The 25,660-nt window shown below is 34.3% G+C and overlaps 1 protein-coding gene across 5 annotated transcripts in view; it reads left to right on the top strand.

The window, feature by feature from the left end:
* The window catches only part of SWT1 (SWT1 RNA endoribonuclease homolog), a gene marked incomplete at its 5' end in the record, with an annotated part of 101,980 nt that overhangs the window by 25,353 nt on the left and 50,967 nt on the right, over positions 1-25,660 (top strand). For 4 of the 5 annotated variants that reach the window (XM_082702954.1, XM_082702955.1, XM_082702957.1 and 1 more), the window contains 7 exons: positions 715-816; positions 1,645-1,833; positions 6,543-6,636; positions 13,504-13,649; positions 15,341-15,504; positions 16,731-16,869; positions 20,794-20,942. In XM_082702954.1, coding sequence (XP_082559080.1) covers positions 715-816; positions 1,645-1,833; positions 6,543-6,636; positions 13,504-13,649; positions 15,341-15,504; positions 16,731-16,869; positions 20,794-20,942 — 983 coding nt within the window. The remainder of the gene's footprint in view (positions 1-714; positions 817-1,644; positions 1,834-6,542; positions 6,637-13,503; positions 13,650-15,340; positions 15,505-16,730; positions 16,870-20,793; positions 20,943-25,660) is intronic. The other variant, XM_082702956.1, reaches the window with a different exon arrangement.

Consider the following 25,660-nt stretch of genomic DNA (forward strand, 5'->3'; position numbering starts at 1 on the left):
GTATCGTATGTAAGTGATCAATCACTAAATTCTGTATCTGAAACTTATATCATACTGTATGTTAGTTAACTGGAATTTAAATAAAAACTTAGAAATAATGAAGATTTCTCAAAGGTATTATATTCATGGATTTCTTATTTATGTAGTAAAGTTTTGATCATTCTTCCCACTCGGAGAAGGTGATAGATAATTACCCAAAGTCTGTTAGCATACTATTTTGAATTTATAAAAATATAATGCTACATTACATTCACATCATACTTTTTAATTTACTAAGTGTTTTCCTGTGCATAAACTTATCTGATCCTCACAATGGCCCTATGAAATAATAATGCTAATGTTACATGTTTTCTTTCATTTGCACATATTTATCTTTTCAATTATATTTCACTCACAGTGTATTAAAATTAGCCTATAAATCCCAAGTGTACCACTACTAGTGATGCAGAATAAGGTTTGGCAAACAGTTCCTACTGGAACAAATCAGTTTATGATTAAAAATACACTCAAGCAATTCATGATGTTTTACTGGTAGATAGTTAAACATTGATTATGTTCTTTTAAGGATTAGAATGAACGCAGTTTTGTTTTTGCTGTCTGAAGGACTGCCTTCTCTTAAGAATGCCATCAAAGTTCTATGATATCAAAACTTTAGTTATTGTACAAGTCTTTTAGCAAAGGTCTTGAAATCCTAACTTTGTTCTTTTTCTCTAGCAAATACCGCTTCAGATAAAAAGCTTCTAATTGTTATTGACACAAATATTCTGATGAATCACCTCAATTTTGTTAGAATTTTGAAGACAACAGAAATTCCAGGTATTTATAAAGCCTAATTCTGATTTTCTTATTTGAATTGAAATTTTATATTAACAATGATGTGGGTATTGTTTTCCCCACAAATACATTTCCATTTAGATATGTTATGAAGTATGTATCTTTTTAATTTTTTTAAAGATTTTATATATTTATTTTAGAGAGAAAGAGAGAGCATGAGAGGGGAGAAGGTCAGAGAGAGAAGCAGACTCCCCACAGAGCTGGGAGCCCGATGAGGGGCTCAGTCCCGGGACTCTGGGATCATGCCCTGGGCCAAAGGCAGTGGCTTACCCAACTGAGCCACCCAGGCACCCATGAACTGTGTATCTTAAAATATATATTAATCAGCAGAAGTTAAAAAAAAAAAAGCCTTCACAGGTCAAACAATCCAAAGTTACTCTTCTTTGATCTCCTATAGTATCTTTTTTTTTTTTTTTAACATTCATTTGATACTTACATCTGTTGTTCTTTTAAAGATTTATTTATTTATTTGCGAGAGAGGGAGAGAGAGAGTGCTTATGCACAGGGGCAGGGGCAGAGGGAAGAGAGTCCTAAACCGGCTCCGCCCTCAGAGCTGGACATGGGGTTCATTCCCGACCATGAGATCACAACCTGTGCCAAAATCAAGAGTCAGATGCTCAACCCACTGCAGGCGCCCCATACTTACATGTTTTTAATTACCATTATTTATATATTACTGCTTCATTTAGACTGTGAACTCCTTACTTTTAAAACTTCCAATGCTCCTAAAGCAGTTCAATTTAGTAGTTCAATAAATATTTGTTGACTTAGAACAAATATAAGAAATAAGAAATCTTTTTTATTTTTCAGGCTTTGACAAACTCGTGTTAATAATTCCCTGGGTGGTTATCCAAGAGCTGGATCGTATGAAGGCAGGAAAACTGCTAAAACACGCCCAGCACAAAGCTGTGCCTGCAGTTCATTTCATCAATGACAGTCTCAAAGATCAAGATAGAAAGCTATGGGGTCAGTCACTACAGCTTGCATCGCAAAAACTTTGTAAGTATTGTTCTCTCAGGGTGTTTCCTGATAAAGGTTTGTTTGGCTGCTGACTCACTGAGGGAAGATGGTGCAGAACTTTAAAAAAAAAATTGTGAGCATTGGAATGTGAATGGCCAGATGTAGTGATGCTTAGTAGTATTCTAGTAGTCTTGTTTCAGGCATTCTTGGATTTTTATTTTTCTGCTTTAGACCTTCTTAGGTTATGTCTCTATTTCACAGATAGTGACTCTATAGTTCTGTATGCATAATTTTCCATATTATAGTACTTTGGATTCTTTTTTTTTTTTTTAAGTACCAGTGTTGAGTGATGAGGCCAGTAAGTAATCAAGGTTTCTAATCTGTCAGTGATTGGACTTTGTCACTGTGCAGTTTGTATAATGCAGCAAGAGGCATTGTTTTCCTCTGGTTTGTCAGAATCTGTAATAAGGAGATGTTTGTATAATAAATGTCCATGGATTGATTCATTTTTTTCCATATTTGTTTCAGTCATTTTTAAGTCATTTTAGTCTTAGAACCTAAGTATGCAATGTCATTCATATATATATATATATATATATATATATATATATATATCTAAATCACTTCGAGGGGAAAAAAGATCTATGTGTAAAGCAACACTGTTGACTCTGCAGAGTTTATACATATATTTAGAGGAGGATCTATTTTATTCTTTAAAACCTTGTTTTCAACTCAGAATCATTTATATATGTACATTTATACTAACTTAAATATCACAGACTTATGTTGTCTGCTCATATATAGTATAAGATATGAAAAAATTCATTCTATGATGAATTTAATCATGGTATTAACCCTGAGAAGGCTTTCGGCATAGTCTTCTAGTCTTAAATCTTTGAAGAAGGGCCTCCATCATTCATTCATTCATTCATTCATTCATTCTCTTTACAAATATTTATCAGTGCTTGGTGTGTTCCATATACTATCCTTATGCATTTTGAGCAGGAGCTTCATGTGGTATTTTTAAAAGCTTTCAAAGGAAAACCACAAATATTAGAGTTAAGAAAATACTAAAATTTTGAACATTTATATTAAATTGAACATCTCAGGTGGTCTTTTTTTTCACTTCTCATTATGAAACATTTCAAATGCAGAGGTCAAATAATGTATGACTCCTTGTGTACCTTTCATTCTTTTTCAGTAATTATCAACATTTTGTCATTCTTTTATTCTCTCATTTTCTTTTCTCCTCTTCCTACTCTTGGAACTCCTGCAGTAGTTTGAAGCAAGTCCCAGATATTGTAAGATATCATTTATACTCATAAATACTTTGATATGTGTTACTAACAGATAGGACTTTTTTTTTTTTTTCTGAACAGCTACACCATTAACAAAATTAATCCCAGTCTAAACCATGTCAGTAAAACCCCAAACCTTAAAAGGAGAGGAGAATTTTTTTTACTCTTAATCTTTTACTTTTTTTAGTTTGTTGATATAAACTGTACTTTATTATATAATACTTTGGATAAGGATGATAATAATGGATAATACTTAACATAGCCATTTTTCTCCAAACCCTTTTACAAGTATTTTACCAGTTAATATCTTGTTCAAACCATACAGTACTTGTGGAAGTTATTAGCCCCATTTTATAAATGAGGAAATTGAGACAATGAGGGGTTAAGAACTTGATCTAAATAGCATGTCTATTTCTTCAATAGATTTGCTTTGAAAATTATTTTAGAAGAAATATTTCAGCCACATTTATTATTTATCGATGCTTGGTATGTTTCTTTTGACTTTTCCATGTTCATATGCTTTTTTGATGCTTTGACTTCCTCAGTCTCTGCTTTTTTTGATGATTAAGGAGAGTAAGTCACAGTAGTGGTCTCAGACTTCTGTGTTGTTTTAATTTCTGGGTGTCTTCCTCAAAACCCATATTTTACTTCAGTGTTTGAATGGTATTATTAGATCGTAGTTTTTATTAAATTGCTGAAATTGCTTTTAGTTATAAGGCCATAGATATAATAATAGATTATTTGTAATTATCTGTGTCAGCTAAGTCCTTTATGTGTTTCTCTGTATCACTGTTTTCTTCATTGATCATTAAAACATTACTTATAGGGCACCTGGGTGGCTCAGTTGGTTGAGCTACGGCCTTCGGCTCAGGTCATGATCCCGGACTTCCAGGATCGAGTCCCGCATCGGGCTCCCAGCTCCTTGGGGAGTCAGCTTCTCTCTCTGACCTTCTCCTCTCTCATGCTCTCTCTCTCTCATTCTCTCTCAAATAAATAAATAAAATCTTTATAAAAAATTTTCTAAATTAAAAAAAATTACTTGTATAAAGTACAAGGTGCTTAATAGGTTTATTCTGTTGCTAATGATTTTATGATACCCATTAGAAATATTTTTAGGCTTTTTTATCATAATGAAATTACATTTTGTATCCTAATGATAAACTAATAGTCTTATGAGAAAACTCAACTCAGGATTATTATTATTGTTTTAAAGATTTTATTTATTTATTTGACAGAGAGAGAGATCACAAGCAGACAGGCAGACAGAGAGAGGGGGAAGCAGGCTCCCTGCTGAGCAGAGAGCCCAGTGCCATGCTGGGCTCCTCCTCAGGATCCTGAGATCATGACCTGAGCCAAAGGCAGAGTCCTAACCCACTGAGTCACTCAGTTGCCCCTCCATTCAGGATTTTTTTTTTTTTTTATAGATTTTATTTATTTATTTGGCAGACAGAGATCACAAGAGGCAGAGAGGCAGGCAGAGAGAGAGGAGGGGAAGCAGGCTCCGTGCTGAGCAGAGAGCTCTATCCCAGAACACTGGGATCATGTCCTGAGCTGAAGGCAGAGGCTTTAACCCACTGAGTCACCCAGGTGCCTCTCAATTCAGGATTATTGAGTAAAATTAAAGTTCCTGTTTGGAAAAAAGCAAAAACAAAATGACACTTTATAAATGTCGGGCACATTTGCAACCAGCTCTTAGTAATTGCTGCTTTTGTGTTCTTTTCCTTTTATATCATCAGTAAGTATTATAGCAATGTATTTTTTAAACAAGCATTTTTCCATTAAAAACAAATGTAGATAATGTTAAATAGCCTTTAACATTTAACATTAAAATTATGGACTATAATTTTAGCCTGGTCCTTAACTCTTTTCAAGATTGTATTTATTTAATGTTGTATTTAGTAACATGAGAGGTGAATAGGATTTGAAATTTGATTGATCTGAATTTAAAGTTAAAGATGAGGAAAGTTAAAGATGAGGAAACTAAGGAAATAAAATGGGGGAAAATAACCTCCAGTTCAACAAATGATTGTGAAGATTGAGTTCAAGTACCTGACGGTTTATAGCCTAGAATAGGTGATAATTCTTTTGTGTCCTAGCTATGTGAAAAGCTTGTATAAATTGACCAGAAAAACAAAAAGATCCCCATTTCCCTAAATGAACAAAGATTATTTTATTTACCTATCTATCTATCATCAATTTTACTTAGAGTGGTATTCTGTAACCTTTAACCTTCTTTCATCTTCTAATTTATTTAAAGCTAATGATTTTTTGCTGCCCATTTTGCCTTATTGTGATACTGACTCTGTGAGCCAAACGAAGAAAAATCGGCTACTGTATTATATGTCTGCTTGGCTTCCTGGTTTTCTGATAAAATAACTGAATTATATCTTCAGGCTTATGCTCTGAGATCCATTCAGTTCTGTCTAGACTTCACTAGAGATAGTGAGCTCCTCAAAAGTTTGTTCTTGTACATCCAGTTACTTAGCACAGGGGCCTGGGTACAAATTCAGCCCTACCTAAAAATTCATTCCTTGAATGAATGAGTTTTCTTATTTGAATGTTCAGAGGACTAAGTAATATAGGCTAAAAGTTGAGGGGGAAAAAAAAGCTATCGTCTAGAAACAGAGTTTTGAGGTTCCTTGTCTAGTATGTCTTGAATCTTAGTGTATAAGAGACTCACCAAAGAGTTTAAATTCGTGCTTGGGTCCAGACTTTAAAGATTCTTATCCAGAAGTGGGTCTGGGGTATAGCTCTGAAATCTTACTATTAAGTACTTGAGGGAGTTTTGAGGCAGGCAGTGTAAGGACTTAGGAAAAACATTGTCTTTGATCTTGTTTCTACACATTATATCATTTTCACAAAAACCAAACTTTTACATCATGCTTTAAGGCTTACAGAATGCTAGAGGACACTCTGTCAACCATTGATTAACACTTGGTAGGAATTTTTTGTGTTTTCTACGTAGGGTCCATATCACCTTTTCTGTGGATCTCTAAATGTTAATTGCTTAGAGATTAAGGAAAAGCAGACACATGAAAATGGTTCCAGTGTTGGTAGAACTGTTATTCATTATTTTACAGACCTCTTTTAAGTGGAGATCATTTTAAGTGTGATACAGGTGACTGAATTGAGACTAGAATTAATAGCTTTAGGTTTCTAGTATGGCATTTAACATATTGATCACTTTCTTTTGTGTTTATTAATAGTCACATCCTATCCATTTTAGTAGTAAACTAACTACTTTGGTAATTCTACCTGAATTCTACCTTGTTTGGAATTCTACCTGAACTCTAGATCCCGAATTTTTAAGGCATTGTTTTGCTGTGTCTTATTTTTCTCTTTTTATTTAAGGAGTGTTCATTCTTTTAGATGTTTTTGACCTGTAAATAAAGCTTAGACTGTCCAGATTTTTAGTATGCTTATTGATTGTCACTTTTGCTAAATTTCCAGATGGACTGAGTGACGAGAACAATGATGATCGAGTATTAAAATGCTGTCTTCAGTACCAGGAATTAGTCCCTTGTTCTGTTGTTATTCTGTGCACGTGAGTTTCATAGTCATTCCAAACTTTTTATTTTTTATTTTTCTAAATAGCAACTATACCAGAGAATTTTTAGGAGTCATATTCTACCCACCAGATTAAGGATCAAAAATGGATATGATTTTCGAGATGTTCCAGGAAGCATTTCAATTTTGTATCACATTCTTATAACATGTTAGCTATAGAAGAATGAGATTTGAAATCTAGGAAGTCTTTTTTTTTTTTTTTTAAGATTTTATTTATTTATTTGACAGACAGAGATCACAAGTAGGCAGAGAGGCAGGCAGAGAAAGAGAGAGGGAAGCAGGCTCCCCGCTGAGCAGGGAGTCCGATGCGGGACTCGATCCCAGGACCCTGAGATCATGACCTGAGCCGAAGGCAGCGGCTTAACCCACTGAGCCACCCAGGTGCCCCTGAAACTTAGGAAGTCTTATTTCAGTTTTTTTTTTATGTGACATTCAGAAACCTTTTATAAAAGCTGGGGACAGCCAATTTAATCTGCCAATAAGATCAGAAATAAAAGTGTGACAGATTTTTGATCATGAGGCAAGAAGATTAACTAATTAATTAGTTTGTGGGGAAGAGGCAATGTCTGTTCATAGAGTGAGGGCTGGAGTTGTGACTCTCCCACTTACTTGCCTTGTGTCCTGGGAAAGTTGCTTAACTTAGTTTCTTTACATATAAAATATAGGAGGATACTAATTCTTGCCTCCTGGATTTATTGCAAAGACTTAGATAATGTATATACATAAAGGACTTAGGGTAGTGCCCAGTACAGGAAATGATCTCAGTAAGAGTCTCCTCCTCCTCTTCCCTTTCTTCTCCTTCCCCTCCATTCCCAATTAGTATTTTCATAACTTAGTTCTAAGGTAAAACTAACATAACGTTAAGCAAAATTGTACTCATTGTCTATAAGAAAAAGCTCTGAAGGAACCAAGAAGAGCGATTTAAACTGCCGTTTTAGTCTGAATTTTATTCACTGAAAAATGGAGTTCTTTTTTTTTTTGTTTTTTTACAGTTTCACAAACATGCCTAAATTCTTTTTTTTTTTTTTTTTAAGATTTATTTATTTATTTATTTGACAGAGAGAAATCACAAGTAGTCGGAGAGGCAGGCAGAGAGTGAGAGAGGGAAGCAGGCTCCCTGCTGAGCAGAGAGCCCGATGTGGGGCTCGATCCCAGGACCCTGGGATCACGACCCGAGCCGAAGGCAGCGGCTTAACCCACTGAGCCACCCAGGCGCCCAACATGCCTAAATTCTATATGAAATACAGCGATTATAGAAATGAATAGCCCTAAGGTTTTTCTTCCAAGGGGGCGAGGTCAGTTATCATTTTAAATATATGGAAGCATTGAATCACTGTTATATACCTGAAACTAATATAATGCTGTATGTTAACTAAAGTGGAATTAAAACTTTAAAAAACCTAAAAAAATTTTCATTTTAGTTGTCTTCAAAGATGGCGGTATTCTATTTGGAATTAAAGAAAATATTAAAGATTTCTGTCTCTAGGTTATTTAAAATTATATTTTCACCTAGGGCATAATATATTAGCTTGGAGTTTGTGGAAGGTTGAAATAGTATAATATGTTAATCATTTTGAATTTGAGATAAGCTAAATTTGAGAGATAAATTACATATTGTTGCTTTTTTAGTTCAACTTAGAATGAAAATTAAACTGGTAAGACTTTATCATTTCTCCATTATTTCTGCAGTAACTGTTTTAGGAAAGCAGATACAACATTTTTAGTGAAATGAAAATTTGAAATCAGACTTTACTTTTAATCTAGCATTGTGTTCCCAGGGGAGCCTGTTTTTTGTTTTTATTTTTATCTGTAAAAGGCCAGAATCGTTCTACTGTGTAAGTGCCACCTACTTATGAGAATACATTTACTTTACTTAAATGGTTGATGGTGATGATTATGATGATAATATTGATAATGATGCCAGGAGAACTCCTCTCCAACACTGTGTACTATACGTAATTCCAAGTGTATTACTTTACATTTACAATCATGAGTGTGGGCCAGCAACCCCTAGTTCATACCTCTATCTCTCTCTTCTGAATTCTATATTCATCTACTATTTGCTTTCTCTGCTTGGGTGCGGTATAGACATCTGGGACACACCATCTCCAAAAATGAGCTCTTGATTTTTCTTTCTAAACATTCTCCATCTGAACAAAAAAATGCCACTTTCTACCCATTTGCTAGAGCCAGAAATGTAAGAGTCATTTTTGATAACTGCTCCTCCCTCATACTCTATATCTGGTCAATTAATGGGTCCCGTACGATCTTTTCTTCATCTCCCCTGCCACCGTCTTTGTCCATCATGCTATTGTTCCACTTCCTTTTTGACTCGAAGACTAATTTAGGCTCTCTGCTTTCACACTTGCTCTCCTCCATTTATTCTTCAGAAAGTAATAATGGCAATTTTTCACTCTTAATTAAAAAAAGTTTCATTATGGAGAATTTCCAATGATAGTCAAAGTGAAGAAGAACTAATAAACTCCTAAGTATTCAGCTACAATTATAAAAATTCTCCCATTCTTCTGTTATCTAGATCCATTCACTCCCTGTCCCCACTTATTTTTATAAGGTTTTTTGTGTTTTGGGCGAAAATGTACAATATTGAAATGCACAAATCTTAACTATATGATGTTGGATATACTGGTGTAGCCTATATATATATATATATCCTTCTCAATATATAGAACGCTTCTGTCTTTCCAGAAAATACTCTTATGCCCTTTGTGCCCTTTTTCTGGTTTCTTAAGGTGGAAGCTGATATCACTTGTTTGAGACTGCTGTAAATTTACCTGTTTCAGTTGCATCCCACAAATTTTGATGTTTTGTTTTATTTTCATTCAGTTCAGTATAACTGCCCTTTGATATTTAGATGTTTGTTATTTAATTCCAAATATTTGCAAATTTTCCAGTTTTCTTCTTTTTTTTTTTTCCAGTTTTCTTCTTGCTATCAGTTTGTACTTTAGTTCCACCTTGATTTGAGAACATTAATTTATATGATTTCTTTTAAATTTGTTAGTTTGCTTTATTGCCAAGAATTTGGTGAATGTTTTACATGCGTATAAAAGAATTTGCATTCTGCTTTTGTGGGTAAAGTATTCTATAAATTTCAGTTAGGTCACGTTGTTTCATAGTATTTTTCAGGTTTTCTATGATGTTACCAGTTGTCTGCTTATTCTGTGATTGTTGAGAGAGGAGTATTGAAATCTCTAACTATAATTATGGGTTTAATTCTCCTTCCAGTTCTGTTTGTTTTACTTCATGTATTATAAAACTTGGTAATAAGGTGCATACATTTGTAGGATTGTTTAGGGTTGTCTTCGGAGAACTGACCCCTTTCTCATTGTATAATGTCTTTCTCTGTTCCTGAAAGTCTTCTTTGTTTAGTATTAATACTACCATTCCAGTTTTGTTTTGGTTAGTACTTATCTGGTATATTTTTTCCCATCGACTTACTTTTAACCTGTGTCTTTACCGTAAGGTAAGTATTTTGTAGGTAGCATGTTGTTGGTACTTTATTTTTATCCATTCTGACAACTTGTTTTTGTTTGTTTGTTTGTTTTGAGAGAGAGCACAGGCAGGGAGGGGCAGAGAGAGAGAAAGAATCAAGCAGCTCAGAGAGAAAGAGAGAATCAAGCAGCTCCACACTCAGTGTGGAGCCCAGCATGGGGCTCAATCTCACCAGCCTGAGATCATGACATGAGCTGAAATCAAGAGTTAGACACTTAACCCACTGAACCACCCAGGCGCCCCACAACTTTTCTTTTAAGTGATAAGTTTATACCACTTAAATTTAATTGGCTGGATCAAATCTACCTTTTTGCTAATTATTTTCTATTTGTTTCATCTGTTCTTTTCTTTTTCTTCCTTGAGTTAATTGTGTATTTTTTATGGTTCCACTTTATCTCCATTATTGAATATTTATACCTTTTTGAAAAAAACATTTTAATGGTTGCCCTAGATATCTTACTTGATCAAAGTTGTCTACGCTCAAATAATAATATATTGCTTCATGTTCAGTGTAAGGATCTTATAATAGTTTCTTTTTCCCATCCTTTGTGCTATCATTGTGGTATATGTTACTTTTACAGAAATGATAATAAGCACATGTTTTGTTACTGTATTTGCTTTCATCATTTGACATTTAAAGCAATTAAAAATAAGTGAGTATTTTAAGTTAATATTTTATTTTCATTTTTTGCACTCTTCATTATTTTTGTAGATTCAATTTCTGTCTTGTGTTATATTCCTTCTGCCTAAACAGATTTCTTTGACATGTATATATCTATTGGTAGTGAAATTCTTGGTTTTGTTTGTCTGATAATATCTTCATTTCTTAATTTATTTTTGAAAGATATTTTTGCTGGATATACAGTTCTGGGTTGGCTTTTTTTCCCTTTCAATATTTTAAAGAGGTCACTCCCTTTTCTTTTAGTTTGTATGGTTTCTGATAAGAAGTCTGATGTAAATGTTATCTTTGTTCCTCTATGTAGGTAATGTGCCCTTTTTTTTTTTTTTTAACTTTCTGCTTTCAAGGGCTTTTCTTTGTCTTTTGCTTTTGCAGTTTATTTTAACAGTTTTTAGCAGATATTTCCAGGTGTGTGTGTGTGTGTGTGGGTGTGTGTGTGTGTGTGTGTGTGTGTGTGTGGTGGTGGTAGGGAAACGGGTAGAGAAGAATTTATCCTGGTTGATGTTCTCTGAGCTTCTTGGATCTCTGGTTTCCTGTTTGTCTTCAGTTTTAGATAATTCTCAGCCACTATTTCTTCAAATGTTTCTTCTGCCCATTCCCTCTTTTCTACTTCACCTATTATAGAATTATACTATAGTAGCCAGTTTCCAAGATGACCCCAATGATTCTTGCCTCTTAGTGTTAATGCCCTTGTGTAGGCCCCTCTTGCATTGATTGTACTTAGGGTTGGTTGTACCAGTAACATACTGTCACTATCAGATTAGGTTAGAAAAATTAGGAATTAGGTGAGAAAAATTAGGAACACTGGGACTTCCTTTTCAGGAACTCTCTTGCTTTCTCCTCTCTCAAATCATTTGTTTTGTGGAAGCAAGCTGCCATGCAGTGAACAGCTCAATGGATTAGATCTGCATGGTGAGTAATTAAAGCCTCCAGCCAAGAGTCTCGTGAATGAGTGTCAATTAAACCTTGAGATAGCTGCAACTCTAGCAACAGCATGTTTCAGCCTTTTGAGAGACCCTGAACCAGAACCAACCAGTCAGGCTGCTCCCAGATTTCTGACTCTTAGAAGCTGTGTGAGATAATGTTTGTTTTAAGCTGCTGAGTTTGGGGATAATTTGTTACATAGTAATAGATACATAATATAAGCATGTATGTTGGATTGTTTGATATTGTCCTACAGCTGCTGGATTTAAAAAAAAAAAAAACTTTATTCTCTTTTTATTTCAGTTTGGGTAATTTCTTTTGACCTGTCTTCAAGTTTGTAATTTCTTTCCTTGCCTATGTCAGTTCTGCCGTGGAGCCTGTTTTAAAGACCTTCTTCATTTCTGTTACTGTGGCTTTTTTTTTTTTTTTTAATTGCTAGCAGTCACATTTAATTTTCATCTGTGCTGAAATTGCGCATGTAATTTTGCATGATATTCACCTTTTCCACTCGAGCCTTTAACAAATTTAATCAGAATTATTTAAAATTCCCTATCAGATCACTTCAACATCTGTGTCATATCTAAGTCTAGTTCAGTTGATTGCTTTGTCTCTTGGTAGCATGTTGTGTTTTTTTTTCTGGGTAGAATTTATACGCAAATTTTAAGGTTCACATGTTCCGTGGCTTCCTCCCTTCTTCAGTTCCCTACTTAAATTTTTGTCTGCTCTGGCTAGTCCTGAACATAGTCTTCTGACATTCCAAATTACTGTGGCTGTGCTTTCTGTTGTAGCCATTGATGAATTAGAGAATGAATGCCCTTGGGCAAAGAGATAGAACCTTGTAGCTCTTACGGAAGCAGTACCTCTGTATTGAGGGTAAGCTTCCCTCCAGCTCCTGCCTTCATTTTATTTCTCCTGAGTGCCTTCAGATAGGCTTTTTTTTTTGTCCACATTTTCTAATCCTCATCAGTGGGAAGATTAGTCTAATCAATTTACTCTACCATTAGCAAAAGCTGGAAATCTGTTGGATTTCAGAACAGCAGTTAATAAACACAGATCTGATCATGTCACTTACCCACTGAAGCCCTTAAATCTTTTCATTATTAATGCCCTTGGCTTTCTCTGTAGCCACATAAACTGGTCTCATGCACTATGCTGTAATCATACTTCCTTCTTTCAGGAAATAGCAAATTCTCACCATTTGTCTTATGTTCACTGTTAGTAAATTTGTAATTGCCTTTCACGTGGAAATTATTTCTCTTTGGCTCTCTGTTTATTTCTTTTCGGATGATCGTATTCCTATGTTCAAATCCAGCTTCAACTTACAGGTACAATTTTGGGCAAGTTACTTAACCTCTTTACACCTCAGTTTTTCATTTGTGAAAGGGGAATAAAAATGATACCAGTACTACCTATAAGGTTTACTGTGAGAATTGGATGGATTGACTATACACACACACACACACACACACACACACATAAACACACACACACTTAGAACAGTGCCTGGTATCAGGAAAACACTCATATATAATAATAATTATTTTCAGAAATTCATATGCTGTGACTCTACTGTGTGTTAATTCCTTTATCTTCTCTGTTTTAAAAAACTTAACCTTTGTTAATATACATGTTGAAATCACCCACCTCTGATTAGATCCAATGTGTTTTGAGATGCCATGTGATTTATCTTATAAAAAATAAAATATTTTTTCCTCCTAACCCCAACCTTAGGGATGATAGAAATTTAAGAAACAAAGGCCTAATAAGTGGTGTGAAGTCACTCAGTAAAGAAGAATTGAGTGCAGAGTTATTAAACTTATCTCTGAACACAGATGTATGTCATCAGCCTTGTATATCTAAACAACAATTGAAAGCAGGTAGTATTCTTACTACAAATAATTAGAAATATATCTTTTATGTATCGCCATTATTGATAACAATTGGAATTAATAGTAAATTTTCATCTTGTACGTTTAAAATGACATTGACATATTTGCTGGCACACAGATGGTTAGAAATAAATGAAAATAGAAAGAAGGAGGAAAGAAAGAGGGACAGAGAGAAAGAAAGAAATGAAAATTACAATGGTAATCCAAAAGAACACAGTTAACATTATTGTCTTCTACATATGCTCTTACAAATTTGAATTTTTGTCCATACACTTGCATACATTTTTACATGTTTATAATCACCATGCACAGGCTATTTTGTACCTTTAAATTAATAGTAGCTACAAGAATATACAGGAAATATTCATTCAAAGTGGAGAGAAATTTTTAGCTTCCTATTCATAACCTTCTATTAATGCAATAAAAAACTGAGTAATAGGAGTTCAAAAGATTTAAATAATAGTTTTATTTTATTTTATTTAAGATTTTATTTATGTATTTGGCAGACAGAGATCACAAGTAGGGAGAGGCAGGCAGAGAGAGAGAGGAAGGGAAGCAGGCTCCCTGCCGAGCAGAGAGCCCAGTGTGATGCAGGGCTTGGTCCCAGGACACTGGAATCATGACCTGAGCCCAAGGCAGAGGCTTTGAGCCACCCAGGTGTCCCTAATAGTTTTATTTTTAATTTTAAACTAATACTTAAGAAAAGTGAAGGTAGTATAATTGTTTTATTATTATTTTTTTTTAACCAGAGTAATCTGTCCTATAGCTTGGTATTTGATGGAATGTTACATTAAATTTGACATCATTTAAAAATACATTCCAACCCTTCTCCCTGTGTTGGCAAAATAAATATTGAAGTCTTTAATATTATATGTACTTTTTATATGTAACTGTATAAAGATTCACATATATAGTACTACTGCTACTTATCTTTTTGGTAATATGTCTTTTGTCATAATGTTCAAAATGACATTTAGATGGAGGAAGAGGATGTTTTAGTTTATGGTGTTTCAGGGGTAACATGCTTTTGTTGTCCATTCTGTTGCTATCACTTTAAGTCCTCAGATGGTATTTGTAGAGATAAGCCACTTAATATTTTGCATTTTGCCATAAAGAAATTGCTGTTGTCTTCAGGTATCAAAATAGTAATATTAGTGAAATGATAATCAATTGAAATAATGAATATTTACTTTAAAAGTGTTGGCATAAAGGTAGTTAAATGAGAAATTTTGGTTCTTTCAAAACAATTTACTGATGAGACCTACAATTGTTTGGAAGAAACAATTATGTTTGGAAGAAAACACACTTTGATCCATAATTGTTCATTTTCTATTATCGATTGATGAAAAGCATTTTCCTTTTTTTGAGAATAATAAAACTAAAATTATGGTTAAAACATTACACATTTCCTAAATTTGTTTTAGCAAAAAAGATTTTGTTGCCTTTTGTCATTTTGCTAATGTGATGTATTTATGTTGTATCTAAGGCAACTATTCTACAGATACATGTTTCTAAATACTGTCTAAAGAAGTGAAGTATTGGTTTGGTTTCTGTGTAATTCAAATACTAATTATATGCATAAAATGTTTATTATTTATGGCCAAATACCAGTTATATATGTAAAATATTTACTGTTCTATTGGTGTCTTAAATAAAACCTATAACTATTTATTTTAAAGAAGCAACACTGTTAGAAGAGAGCTATAAAGAAGAAACTCCACATTCTGGACAACCCATTATACTTGAAAGCATTATATCGGATCTTGAAAAATCTCTTGGAACAGCTTTATCTTCAATATTAGAAACAGAAATGAAAATTGCTTTTGGAAACCTTTGGATGGAGGTGGTCATTTTAACTCTATTAGTTGAAAATTTCTGTTTCATTGCTAAAGATTTATGACCTTATCTTAGGAAATATGACTTGTATAAAATGTGTAAGCTTCATCGGGATGATCTATAACCCATTATTTTTTAATAGTTTTTGAAATAACTTCTTGAACATTAAATGATAGACATTTCCTAAAGATTAGAAATGGTATTTTATCATTTATTCTTTTTCAGTGAACAAGTATTTATTAGGTTTTTACTGTGTGTCAGGCACATTGCCCCCATGGAGCTTAATTTGAATTCAGAAAAACTTCTATCTTCTGTAGTTTTTTTGAATTAGAATGTCTACTATAGGGAATTTGCATAGCAATATGTATTCAGAAAAGAAGTGTATATTTTGGCTTAAGTCATATAAATATGAGAATCAAAGTATAAAAATGATCATTATTAGCAAGACAGTTTATATTTTCTAGATTCATATCTTTTCTGCAATCAGTAAAATAATGAGTTTGGCCAAAATGGTCTTTTTAGTTTAGTTAATGTTTGTTTGCTATTCACATCTATAGCCAGGAGAAATGTGGTTCAGTGAGATTCTACTACTTTTAATGTGGTTATTTGCTGTTTTATTATATTATCAATTACTGAACCAAAATGATGAGAAATAATCAGAAGATTCTAGGAGGGTTGACTTAAATTGGATATGTTATAATATCCATAGGAAAGTCATTGCATATGAATGATTCAAAACCGGATGCACTGACATCTTGTAATATTAACTGATTAATCTCCTTTATAAACATGTCTTTGCAGGGGTGTAGCCAGAGTTAATGGTAGTTGACATCTTCTTTCTGTATAGATTTTCCTGCACCTATATGAACTAATTAGATTGATTTCTTCCTAGAATTGACTATGTTGGAAAGTAAATTGTCCATCTTTTCTGATTGAAACTATCTTCTGATTAAAACAGTGCTTTTGCTTTGCACACATGCACATTTTGTTTTGCACATAGTTTCTAAAACTATAACGATTAATACTAATATAAATTTTACAGAAATAATTTGCAATGGAATTAGCACTTTAAGATTATGATTATGATTGGCTTTTAACAAAACATCTTTTAATTTAAAAAGAACCCAACTATTTTGCCCAGAAATGTATGTAGGAATGCCTTAATAGGTACTTTTAAATAATAGGATTAATAAATAAATTAGTAGGTGGTAATTATTTCAAAATACTTTTTAGATGCTGTACTTGAAACCACCATGGACTCTAATTCATTTATTACAATGCTTTAGAAAACATTGGTTGGCTGTATTTGGATTAGTTATGGAGAAGAACTTGCTTTTAACCATTGAGAGCCTATATGAGAATCTCTCTAAAGGTATGATTTTTTTATTTTGTCTTCAGCAATGTTATGTTAAAGTTGATATATTCCATGGAATGTGAAGATGAATTATTAAGAAACTTGTCCATTATTTTTTAATCATTTATACTTCTGATTTCTAAAGGGAGTTTGTGGCAGCTGCATGAATGGACCCAGGTCACAGAGCTCATGACTATTCATGGTATCACTCTTGATGTTCCTAGACATAGTGAATATATTATTTTTTATAATGTTTGAAATGCTTTAAAACCATATTTTACAGTTTATTAGGTATATAAATAACATTTAGATTTTTTTGGAAACAGTTTTATTTATTTATTTGACAGAGAGAGAGCAAGCACAAGCAGGGGGAGCTGCAGAGGGAGTGGGAGAAGCAGGCTCTCCACCCGGCAGGAAACCTGGTGCAGGGCTGGATCCCAGGATTCTGGGGTTATGACCTGAGCTGAAGGCCGATGCTTAAGCCACTGAATCACCCAGGTGCTCCTGAAATTTAGATTTTTAAAAAATTTCTTACTGTGGGGGCACCTGGGTGGCTCAGTGGGTTAAGCTTCTGTCTTCGGCTCAGGTCATGATCCCAGGGTCCTGGGATCGAGCCCCACATGGGGCTCTCTGCTCCGCAGGGAGCCTGCTTCCCCCTCTCCCTCTCCCTGCCTCTCTGCTTACTTGTGATCTCTCTCTCTGTGTCAAATAAATAAATAAAATCTTAAAAAAAATTTCTTACTGTGTTAAAATTTATTACTTTTGTTAACACACAAACTTTGACCACATTTCATGTACTAATTTTAGTAGTAGTGTACCTACCTAAAATATATGATAAAGGAATAGGATGAAAAAGTTTCTCTGCTAAGAAGAAAAAGATGGGAAAAGCACTGTTGGAATGTTATGAAAGCCCATGTTTTATGATTAGACTAACCCTGAGAAGTTAAGTGATATATCCGAAGTCGGACAACTGGATTTTTCTTGCTATACCTTTAAAAAGCAAAATTCAGATGTAACAATTACTAGGATGTTCAGTTGGTCCTTGACTTTTTTGAACTTCTGACATGAAGTGATCTATTTATTTTAATGTATTATTTATATCCTGTCTACTTTTGAAAAATAACCGTGAGTATGAGAGGGCCATTAAGTAACAACCTGAGCACAAGATGGTTTTAAGCCAAGTTTAAAGTCACAAGAGTCAGATACTGAAGAATAAGAAAGATAATTTTACCATAAAACATGTGGAAACAATTATTACAAAACTTGAACACGAATTTTAACACTAAGCATCCTGGAAGCTAAAAAGGAAACATATTCTATGGGAGGTATAGCACAACCCTCTATCCTTCCCGTGAAATCTAAGTTTTTGGAAAATGTTTTGTATTTTTGAAGAGTGCCTCAGGGGATTTCAAGCACCTGGTTTGGTGCCTTATGACTTTTAAAAGTTACTAATTTGGGGGCACCTGGATGGCTCAGTTGTTAAGCATCTGCCTTCTGCTCAGGTCATGATGCCAGGGTTCTGGGATTGAGCCCCACATTGGGCTCCCTGCTCTTCGAGAGGCCTGCTTTTCCCTCTCCCACTCTCCCTGCTGGTGTTTCCTGTTCTTGCTCTCTCTCTGTCAAATAAATACAAATAAAATCTTCAAAAAAATAAAAAATAAATATAATATTTACTAATTTTTAAGTTAAAGACATTTCCAGGCATTATCTTTAACAATAGAAGTTATTTATAAGTGGTATTATATGAAATATGGAATGACTTACTGGATGCCTCTTCGGAGCACTTTTACAAGGTATATAGAAACATTTTCCATTACCTTGAATGGAAGCATAATTTAGTTGGTTCAATCAAAAGGGAAAGTTCCTAAATCATAAATGATCTTGAGCAAGATTTAGTTTTAATAAGGTATATCTAGTTGCCATGTTCCATTTTTCTCTTTTTCTAGGGATGGGCAGTGTTGGTCTTGTGCACACAGCTTAGAGATTGTAGGCAGCAGTTCTAACAGGGAATAGGAGAGAAGTGAAGAGATGGTGACTTCCTTTTGCTCAAAATTCATTTTTGGAATCATTGTGTGCATAGTTATTGATCCTTGGTCTAGAAAAATCTGATGCCTAATGTTTACTGACTTGTAAAGAATATATAATAGAATTATAAAAGCCTCTTCTGCCCTAAAGTAATTTTGAGTTAGGAAAATCACAGTTTATGATTTTGTTTACTGTCTTTTAAGAGTATCCTCGGCTGTTGAATTATGTATATGCAGTTAGCTTCAGTTAACTTCTAAAGAAGAGATTCTTAGATCAGTTCATAGAAAATGTGTAAAATGTGTAAAATGATTAGTAGCTCTTTTTGATTTTGTTATACATATTAACTTTAGTCTAAGTGATTGTTGACCTTATATAAGCATTAAAGTATTTCAACCATGTAGATTCCTTTTTATGTTGTGTCTGGGTACTGAATTTATCATTATTCCCCTTTAGCACAAAACCTTAGAAAGACTTCTTCTAAGACAGAGATCAAATGATTAATTCAGGGACATAAGCCCTATTGAACATTGACTACATACTTATAGAAGATGTGCCCAATTTCTCCTTAGGAGATTTACTGGGTTCATCAGATCTACTTCTGTCCTATATGCAGCATCTCTTATCTGTCTTTTCCCACAGGAATTTAAACTAGTCATTGCATTTAAAAATAACTAATGCTTCCTAAGGAAATATACTTTTCTGTCTTCGTTTGATAAAGGGGAAGCCAGAAGTCTGACTACAGCCATCACATTAGATTAGAATTTCTGAATATTGTATAATTAATTATTAAAATCTACTTTTTATTTTCATTTGACCTTTCAGTATTTCTATGCAAATATTTGTATAAGTGATACAGAGTTTTTAAAACTCATAGTGCCAGCAAAAAACCATGCTGGTATTTCAGAATATAGAAGAGTTTCTGAAACTGTGAACATTAAAAGAAAACAGGGTGCCTGGGTGGCTCAGTTGGTTAAGCTCTGCTTTCGGCTCAGGTCATGATCCCAGGGTCCTGGGATCGAGCCTCCTGAGGGAGTCTGCTTCTATCTCTCCCTCTGTCTCCCCCCTGCTTGTGCTCTCTCTCTCTCTGTGTGTCAAATAAATAAAACATTTAGAAAAAATAAAACACATTGTATCATGTTTATTTGAAATGCCCTTGAGAACTGGTGTATAGTGCTCTACTCTAATAATGGAAAGATTTCTTCTGTTCTAAGCTTTGGTGACATTAGAAATTTGCTTAACTTCATTGTTGATAACCTAAAATCTTTGAAATCATTGTCACCACGTCTCCTAATTGGCTTGAGAATTTAAGGTAAATAAGATTAGTTGAAAAAAAATTGTTACACCTTTGAATTATTTTTTGTAGATTCACTCACTTTGCTAATTTTTAAGGAAAATATTTTGCTAGCTTGTGTTGCCCACAACCCACCGTTACCCAAATTATTTATATTTTTCTAAAGTTGTGTTAGTTGTGTTGTGTAGAGAGAGGAAAGATTGTTTTCAACAAATCTAGTATTACATTTGTTGTAATGGAATTGGAAGGCAAATCACTACATGATTAACTGAGTTGGTTATGAGAAATACTGCATGTAACTTACATACTGCCAAGTGAGCTTTCTGATGCCCTCCATAGTCATCTGTATATGAAACAAGATCTACCTTGAAACTCTGCAGTTTAACTTGTTTGGTAATTCTATCTTCTGAAGAATACAGAGTACCCAAATCAACTCCAGGAACATTCTTTTGCTAAATTTAATTGTAATGCTTTTTATGCCAGAGAGGGAGAAGAGGAGTGGTGTGTAGGCGTAAATGTATACTTTTCTTAAATTTCATAATTAACATTAGATTGGTTTTCTAAAGACATTTTTGCGTCGAATATTCATTCTTACCTATTTTTTCCTTCTTAATTTCTCTTACCAGCTAACAATGCAGTGGATTTTACAACATTGAAATTTCTGCTTCAGGATTCTAAAAGTTTGCTACACGCTTTCAGTACACGATCAAATTATGATGGTATTCTTCCACGGGCCTTTGCTCAAGTCAGTGAACTACTTCAAACCTTTGCAGAGGTAAGATGTCTTTGGAATGCAATTTAGAGTAGCTAATGACATAACGTTCTAAGAATGTTTTAGCAGACAACAGAGGTAAAGGATATTTTAATTCTACTTATTTTAACACATGAATGGCATTAAGTGATTATTAAGTGAATTGAAGGGTAAATAAGCAATTCTTATTGCAAGTTATAAAACACATCCTCTTATTGGAAGCACTGTTACAGCAGTTGTTGGAATTTTATATTATTTCATTTATGGATGGACGCAAGCTATGCCTTGTTTGCAAGCTTAGTTCCCAGTGCCTCAGACAAGTGGATCACAGCATCAATCAGAATACTTTTGGAATGGGACACCTGGGTGGCTCAGTTGGTTAAGCAGCTGCCTTCGGCTCAGGTCATGATCCCAGCGTCCTGGGATCGAGTCCCACATCGGGCTCCTTGCTCCGCAGGGAGCCTGCTTCTCCCTCTGACTCTGCCTTCCACTCTGTCTGCCTGTGCTCGCTCTTGCTCGCTCTCTGACAAATAAATAAAAATAAAATCTTAAAAAAAAAAAATAAATAAAAATAAATAAAAAATAAAAAAAAAAAAAAGAATACTTTTGGAAGTTTTTTTTTTTTAAAGATGCAGATGCCAAGCTTCTCTCAAACCTTACTGAATCAAACTTCTGGTAGTGGTACCCAGGAATACTGTTCGTTTTTTATTTTGAAATAATTTGAAACTTACAGAAAAGTTGCAAGAAGAGTTCAGAGGATTCGGTATACATCCTTTACCCAGATCCCCCAGTGTTACCCGTTTTTCACATTTGCTTTATTGTTTTCTCTGCCTGCCTATTTATCTGCTTATCTAGCCACATTTTTTTCCTGAACTGTTTAGGAGTATGTTGCAAGTACAATGCTCCTTTATCCCTAAATACTTTCATATATTTCCTAGAGAACAAGGATATCTTATGTAACTAGTATAATTAATCAGGGAATTAGTATTGGTATAATACAATGATCTAATCTGTAGACCTTATTCAGACTTTGGCAACTCACCTACCAATTTTTTTAAACAATCTGTGCATGTGACCCTTATGCAGTCAGTCTAGCACTGATGCCTTTTTACCTCTTTTAAATTAACTCTGTAAGTTTTGTCTCTGGTAATACTCTATTTCTGCAGCCTTCTAATTTCAAATCTAGAAGATTCTGGGAGTTTTATATGTCAGAAACAGGTCAAAAACTCAGTATCACCATTATTAGATATAAGACATTAATGGCACTTAATTTTTTTTTAAGATTTTATTTATTTATTTGACAGAGAGATCACAAGTAGGCAGAGAGAGAGGAGGAAGCAGGGGCTTGATCCCAGGACCCTAAGATCATGACCTGAGTTATAGGCAGAGGCTTAACTGACTGAGTCACCCAGGCGCCCCTAGACATTAATGGTACACACACATATATATACACACACATATATATACACACACATATATATATATATATATTTTTTTTTTTTTTTTCTTCCGTGTTATGCGGTTGACCAGGTTTTTGCCTGTGGTGGTTCAAGGTCACAGTTCCCACTACCTGTGAAGTAATGAAAGGATTAGATGATATTAAAATTCATCATAGCTGATAGGGAAAGACTTACGTACTTAAGAGAGCATCTCATGAAGTAAAAGAAGCATCTTTTTTTTTTATAAACTAATAAATATGTGGTTGAACTGCGAAAAAATTGATTTGAGGGGTGAAATGATCTTTTGGGTTAAGCTGACTAAAACCTTAGCAGTTGTATTTTTCCATGGCAAATGTGACTTTGAGAACCATCTGTAGGAAAGAATGGACTTGGATATATAGAAGATTGCAGCTTGAGTCTGTTCTTGAATTGTGTAGGGAACCATATATTAGCCTTTCCCATCACATAATTAAGCCCTAAACCCCATCTTTAGTGAAAACAAACAAAAAATTCAGGTTACTCATAGGTTTATCAGTCTTTGAATTCGGATTATTGAAAATAAAAAAAAAATTAGGACTGATTGCGATAAAAACAAAAACAAATGTCCAGATTTAAGGTTCTTTCATCATTGGAAACCAAGAGATGGGAGTTACCATGAAACTGTGGCATGAAAATTTAGTGTTATCAGATAATAGTGTGCCAACTGTATGTTGTCCACTGAGTAGGTAATTGAATTTTTATTTATTCTTGGATTCTGATTTTCCAGTTGCTGCATTAGCGAGAGTCCTGAAGCCCATTGATGAAGAATCTACATCCTCATTAGTGCTTTTCCCTCAACACCTGGCATTAGTGTGATTGCTTGAAACCTGTGCTGTTCCATGATTAGAACTCTGAAGTGTTGCTAATTCATTGTCTAAGTCAGCCAGGAACTATGTGATTTAGCTTGGGCTTTTAAAATACACTCAGTAGGAGTCATTTTGTAGAATGCATTAGATTTGGTTTATGACCTAAATATTTATTCCTGCCTATCTCAGTAACTGGAGCAACAAATAGATCACCTCCAGAGACAGTGTATCTAAATACAGTAATTGTTAAATTAAAAAAAAAAAGGCCCCCAAACTTAATGAACTTAATGTACCAAGTGTAGAAAATCAGGAAAAGAGGAATATTCACTTGTTTACTTCTGAAAAGGCTTGTGAGAAAACAAAGCAGAGAGTCAACCAAAATGATCATTTTCTAGATTTTTATATAAACGGGGTGGGAACAGGAAAAGGATATATACATTTTTTCTTTGATAAGCCTTCCAACCAAAAAAATAAGGCTTGCTCTGCCAGGATGATAGAATAATTAAAGTCAGCCTTATGTCCAAGGAGCCTCATCCTAAGTAGATGTGTTTTGGGTTTTTTTTTCTTCTTTAAGTTTTGTTTTGTTTTCAGGGACAGAGAATGGGTTAAGGGAGCAGAGGGAGAGGGAGAGAATCTTCAGCAGACTGCACTCAACGTGGAGCCCAACATGGGGCTCAACTCACGACTCTGAGATAATGACCTGAGCTGAAATCAAGAGTTGGACGCTTAACCGACTGAGCCACTGGGTGCCCCTGACTAGCTGTGTTTTAAACCTCTGATTAATTAACCTCTCTGAGCCTAATTTCTTCTTTTATCAAATGAGAATAATAATCTGTGCCTCAGAACTGTCATGAGAATTAAATAAATTAATACTTTTAAAGCATTGAGTGCCTGGCACTAGTAAGCACTGTGTAGGTGTTTCGGAAAGACATCCATCTGCATAGTTGCGTACACTAATATATGAGAGCTGAGGAAACGAGCAGTATGTGGTGATCAAAAAAATATATCTCGGAACAAAATATGTCTTTCCATCCATGTATATTTATTAAGTGCATAGTTAATGTAAATAGGGAAAAACAGGAGGAATAACATTCTTTTTTCTTCCTGCTCCCAAAGATAGAAAAGGGAAGATTTACTTTTATTGTTGGAGAGAGATCAGAAGCCCATTCAGAGTCAGATTCCTGAAGGTCAGGTTCTATTTATGAGTCTTACCAGCTGGGTGACTTTGTACGAGTTATTGACCCGAAAATATGGATAATCATAGTATCGGTTTCACAGGGCAGTTCTGAGGATTAAATGAGCTAATAGATACAAAGTTTTTAGAAAGTTCCTATGTGTAAGAAATGCTCAATAAATACTTATTTCCAGTAGTGTTGGAACTTTTTTATTTTTTAATTAACATGAAACTAACAACCCATCAGCTAACCTTTGAAATCATACTGTTATTAATAAGGAAGCTTAGGGAAATGGAATGATTTTATTTAAGTTACAGTAGAGCCAGGACAAAAAACCCTCAAGTTTTAAATATCATAAAGTTTTTTTCATTCTATCAGAGGTTTTTTTCCACTTAATATTTTCCCTGAAGGTGATTTTAAAAAAATTATTTGAATCAATAATATAGCTCTTATACTCTGTTCAGTATTTTTAATTATCAATATTTAAAATATACTCAGGTCTGCATTCTTAAGTACTTGTACGTTGGCCATGGTGTTTACTGCACTGACTCCTTCCAACAATTACCAAACTTCTTAAAGAGCGATCTATTAACCCTTGTTTGTTTCTTCACTCGTTTCCTACTTAATCCTTTACAAGTAGAATTCTGCCTCTATATTCTGTTAGGTGAATTAGGTTATCAATGATCCAACCCACCATTTTCTCCCTCTTTCTAGTTTCTCAGCCTTTCTCAGCACTTGATATAGTCCTCTCTTTTTTTCCTGAAACTTACCTCTTTGGGCTTCTCTTGCATTCGAGTACTTCTGACTCTTCCCATATCTTGTCAGTCTCTCTTTTTCTTCTTGCTAATTTCCTCCCTTCCTCCTTTAATTTGTCTAGCTTTCACTACCTTCTCCTCCCTCACCCTCTCCTCCTCCTCCTCCTTTTTCTGTTTTTGCTATTTTCTCTCTAACAATCTCATCTACCTCTGAGGTTTGTCTGCATGGGAATGAGTCCCAGCTTTATCTTTTGAGCTACAAATCTGCATATCCAATTACCTGCTAGATATCTTTACTTAAATATCTTTTTATTCTTCACAGTAGACATTCTAAACACAGATCTGTGGTCTGTTTCTCCTTTTTTCCATAACCAGCCTTTCTTCTTGGCTTTACTACAGGTGGCCATAAAATCCAGAAATGTAGATAAATGTACATTAAATGCCTTACTGCTCTTACATTATAATACATGATACATTCAGGGTGTTGCCTTCAAATAAAACTGTGTCTTTACATTCCTCTGGAGCAGT

Source organism: Mustela nivalis, assembly GCF_964662115.1.
Source record: "Mustela nivalis genome assembly, chromosome: 16".
Taxonomy (NCBI): Eukaryota; Metazoa; Chordata; class Mammalia; order Carnivora; family Mustelidae; genus Mustela; species Mustela nivalis.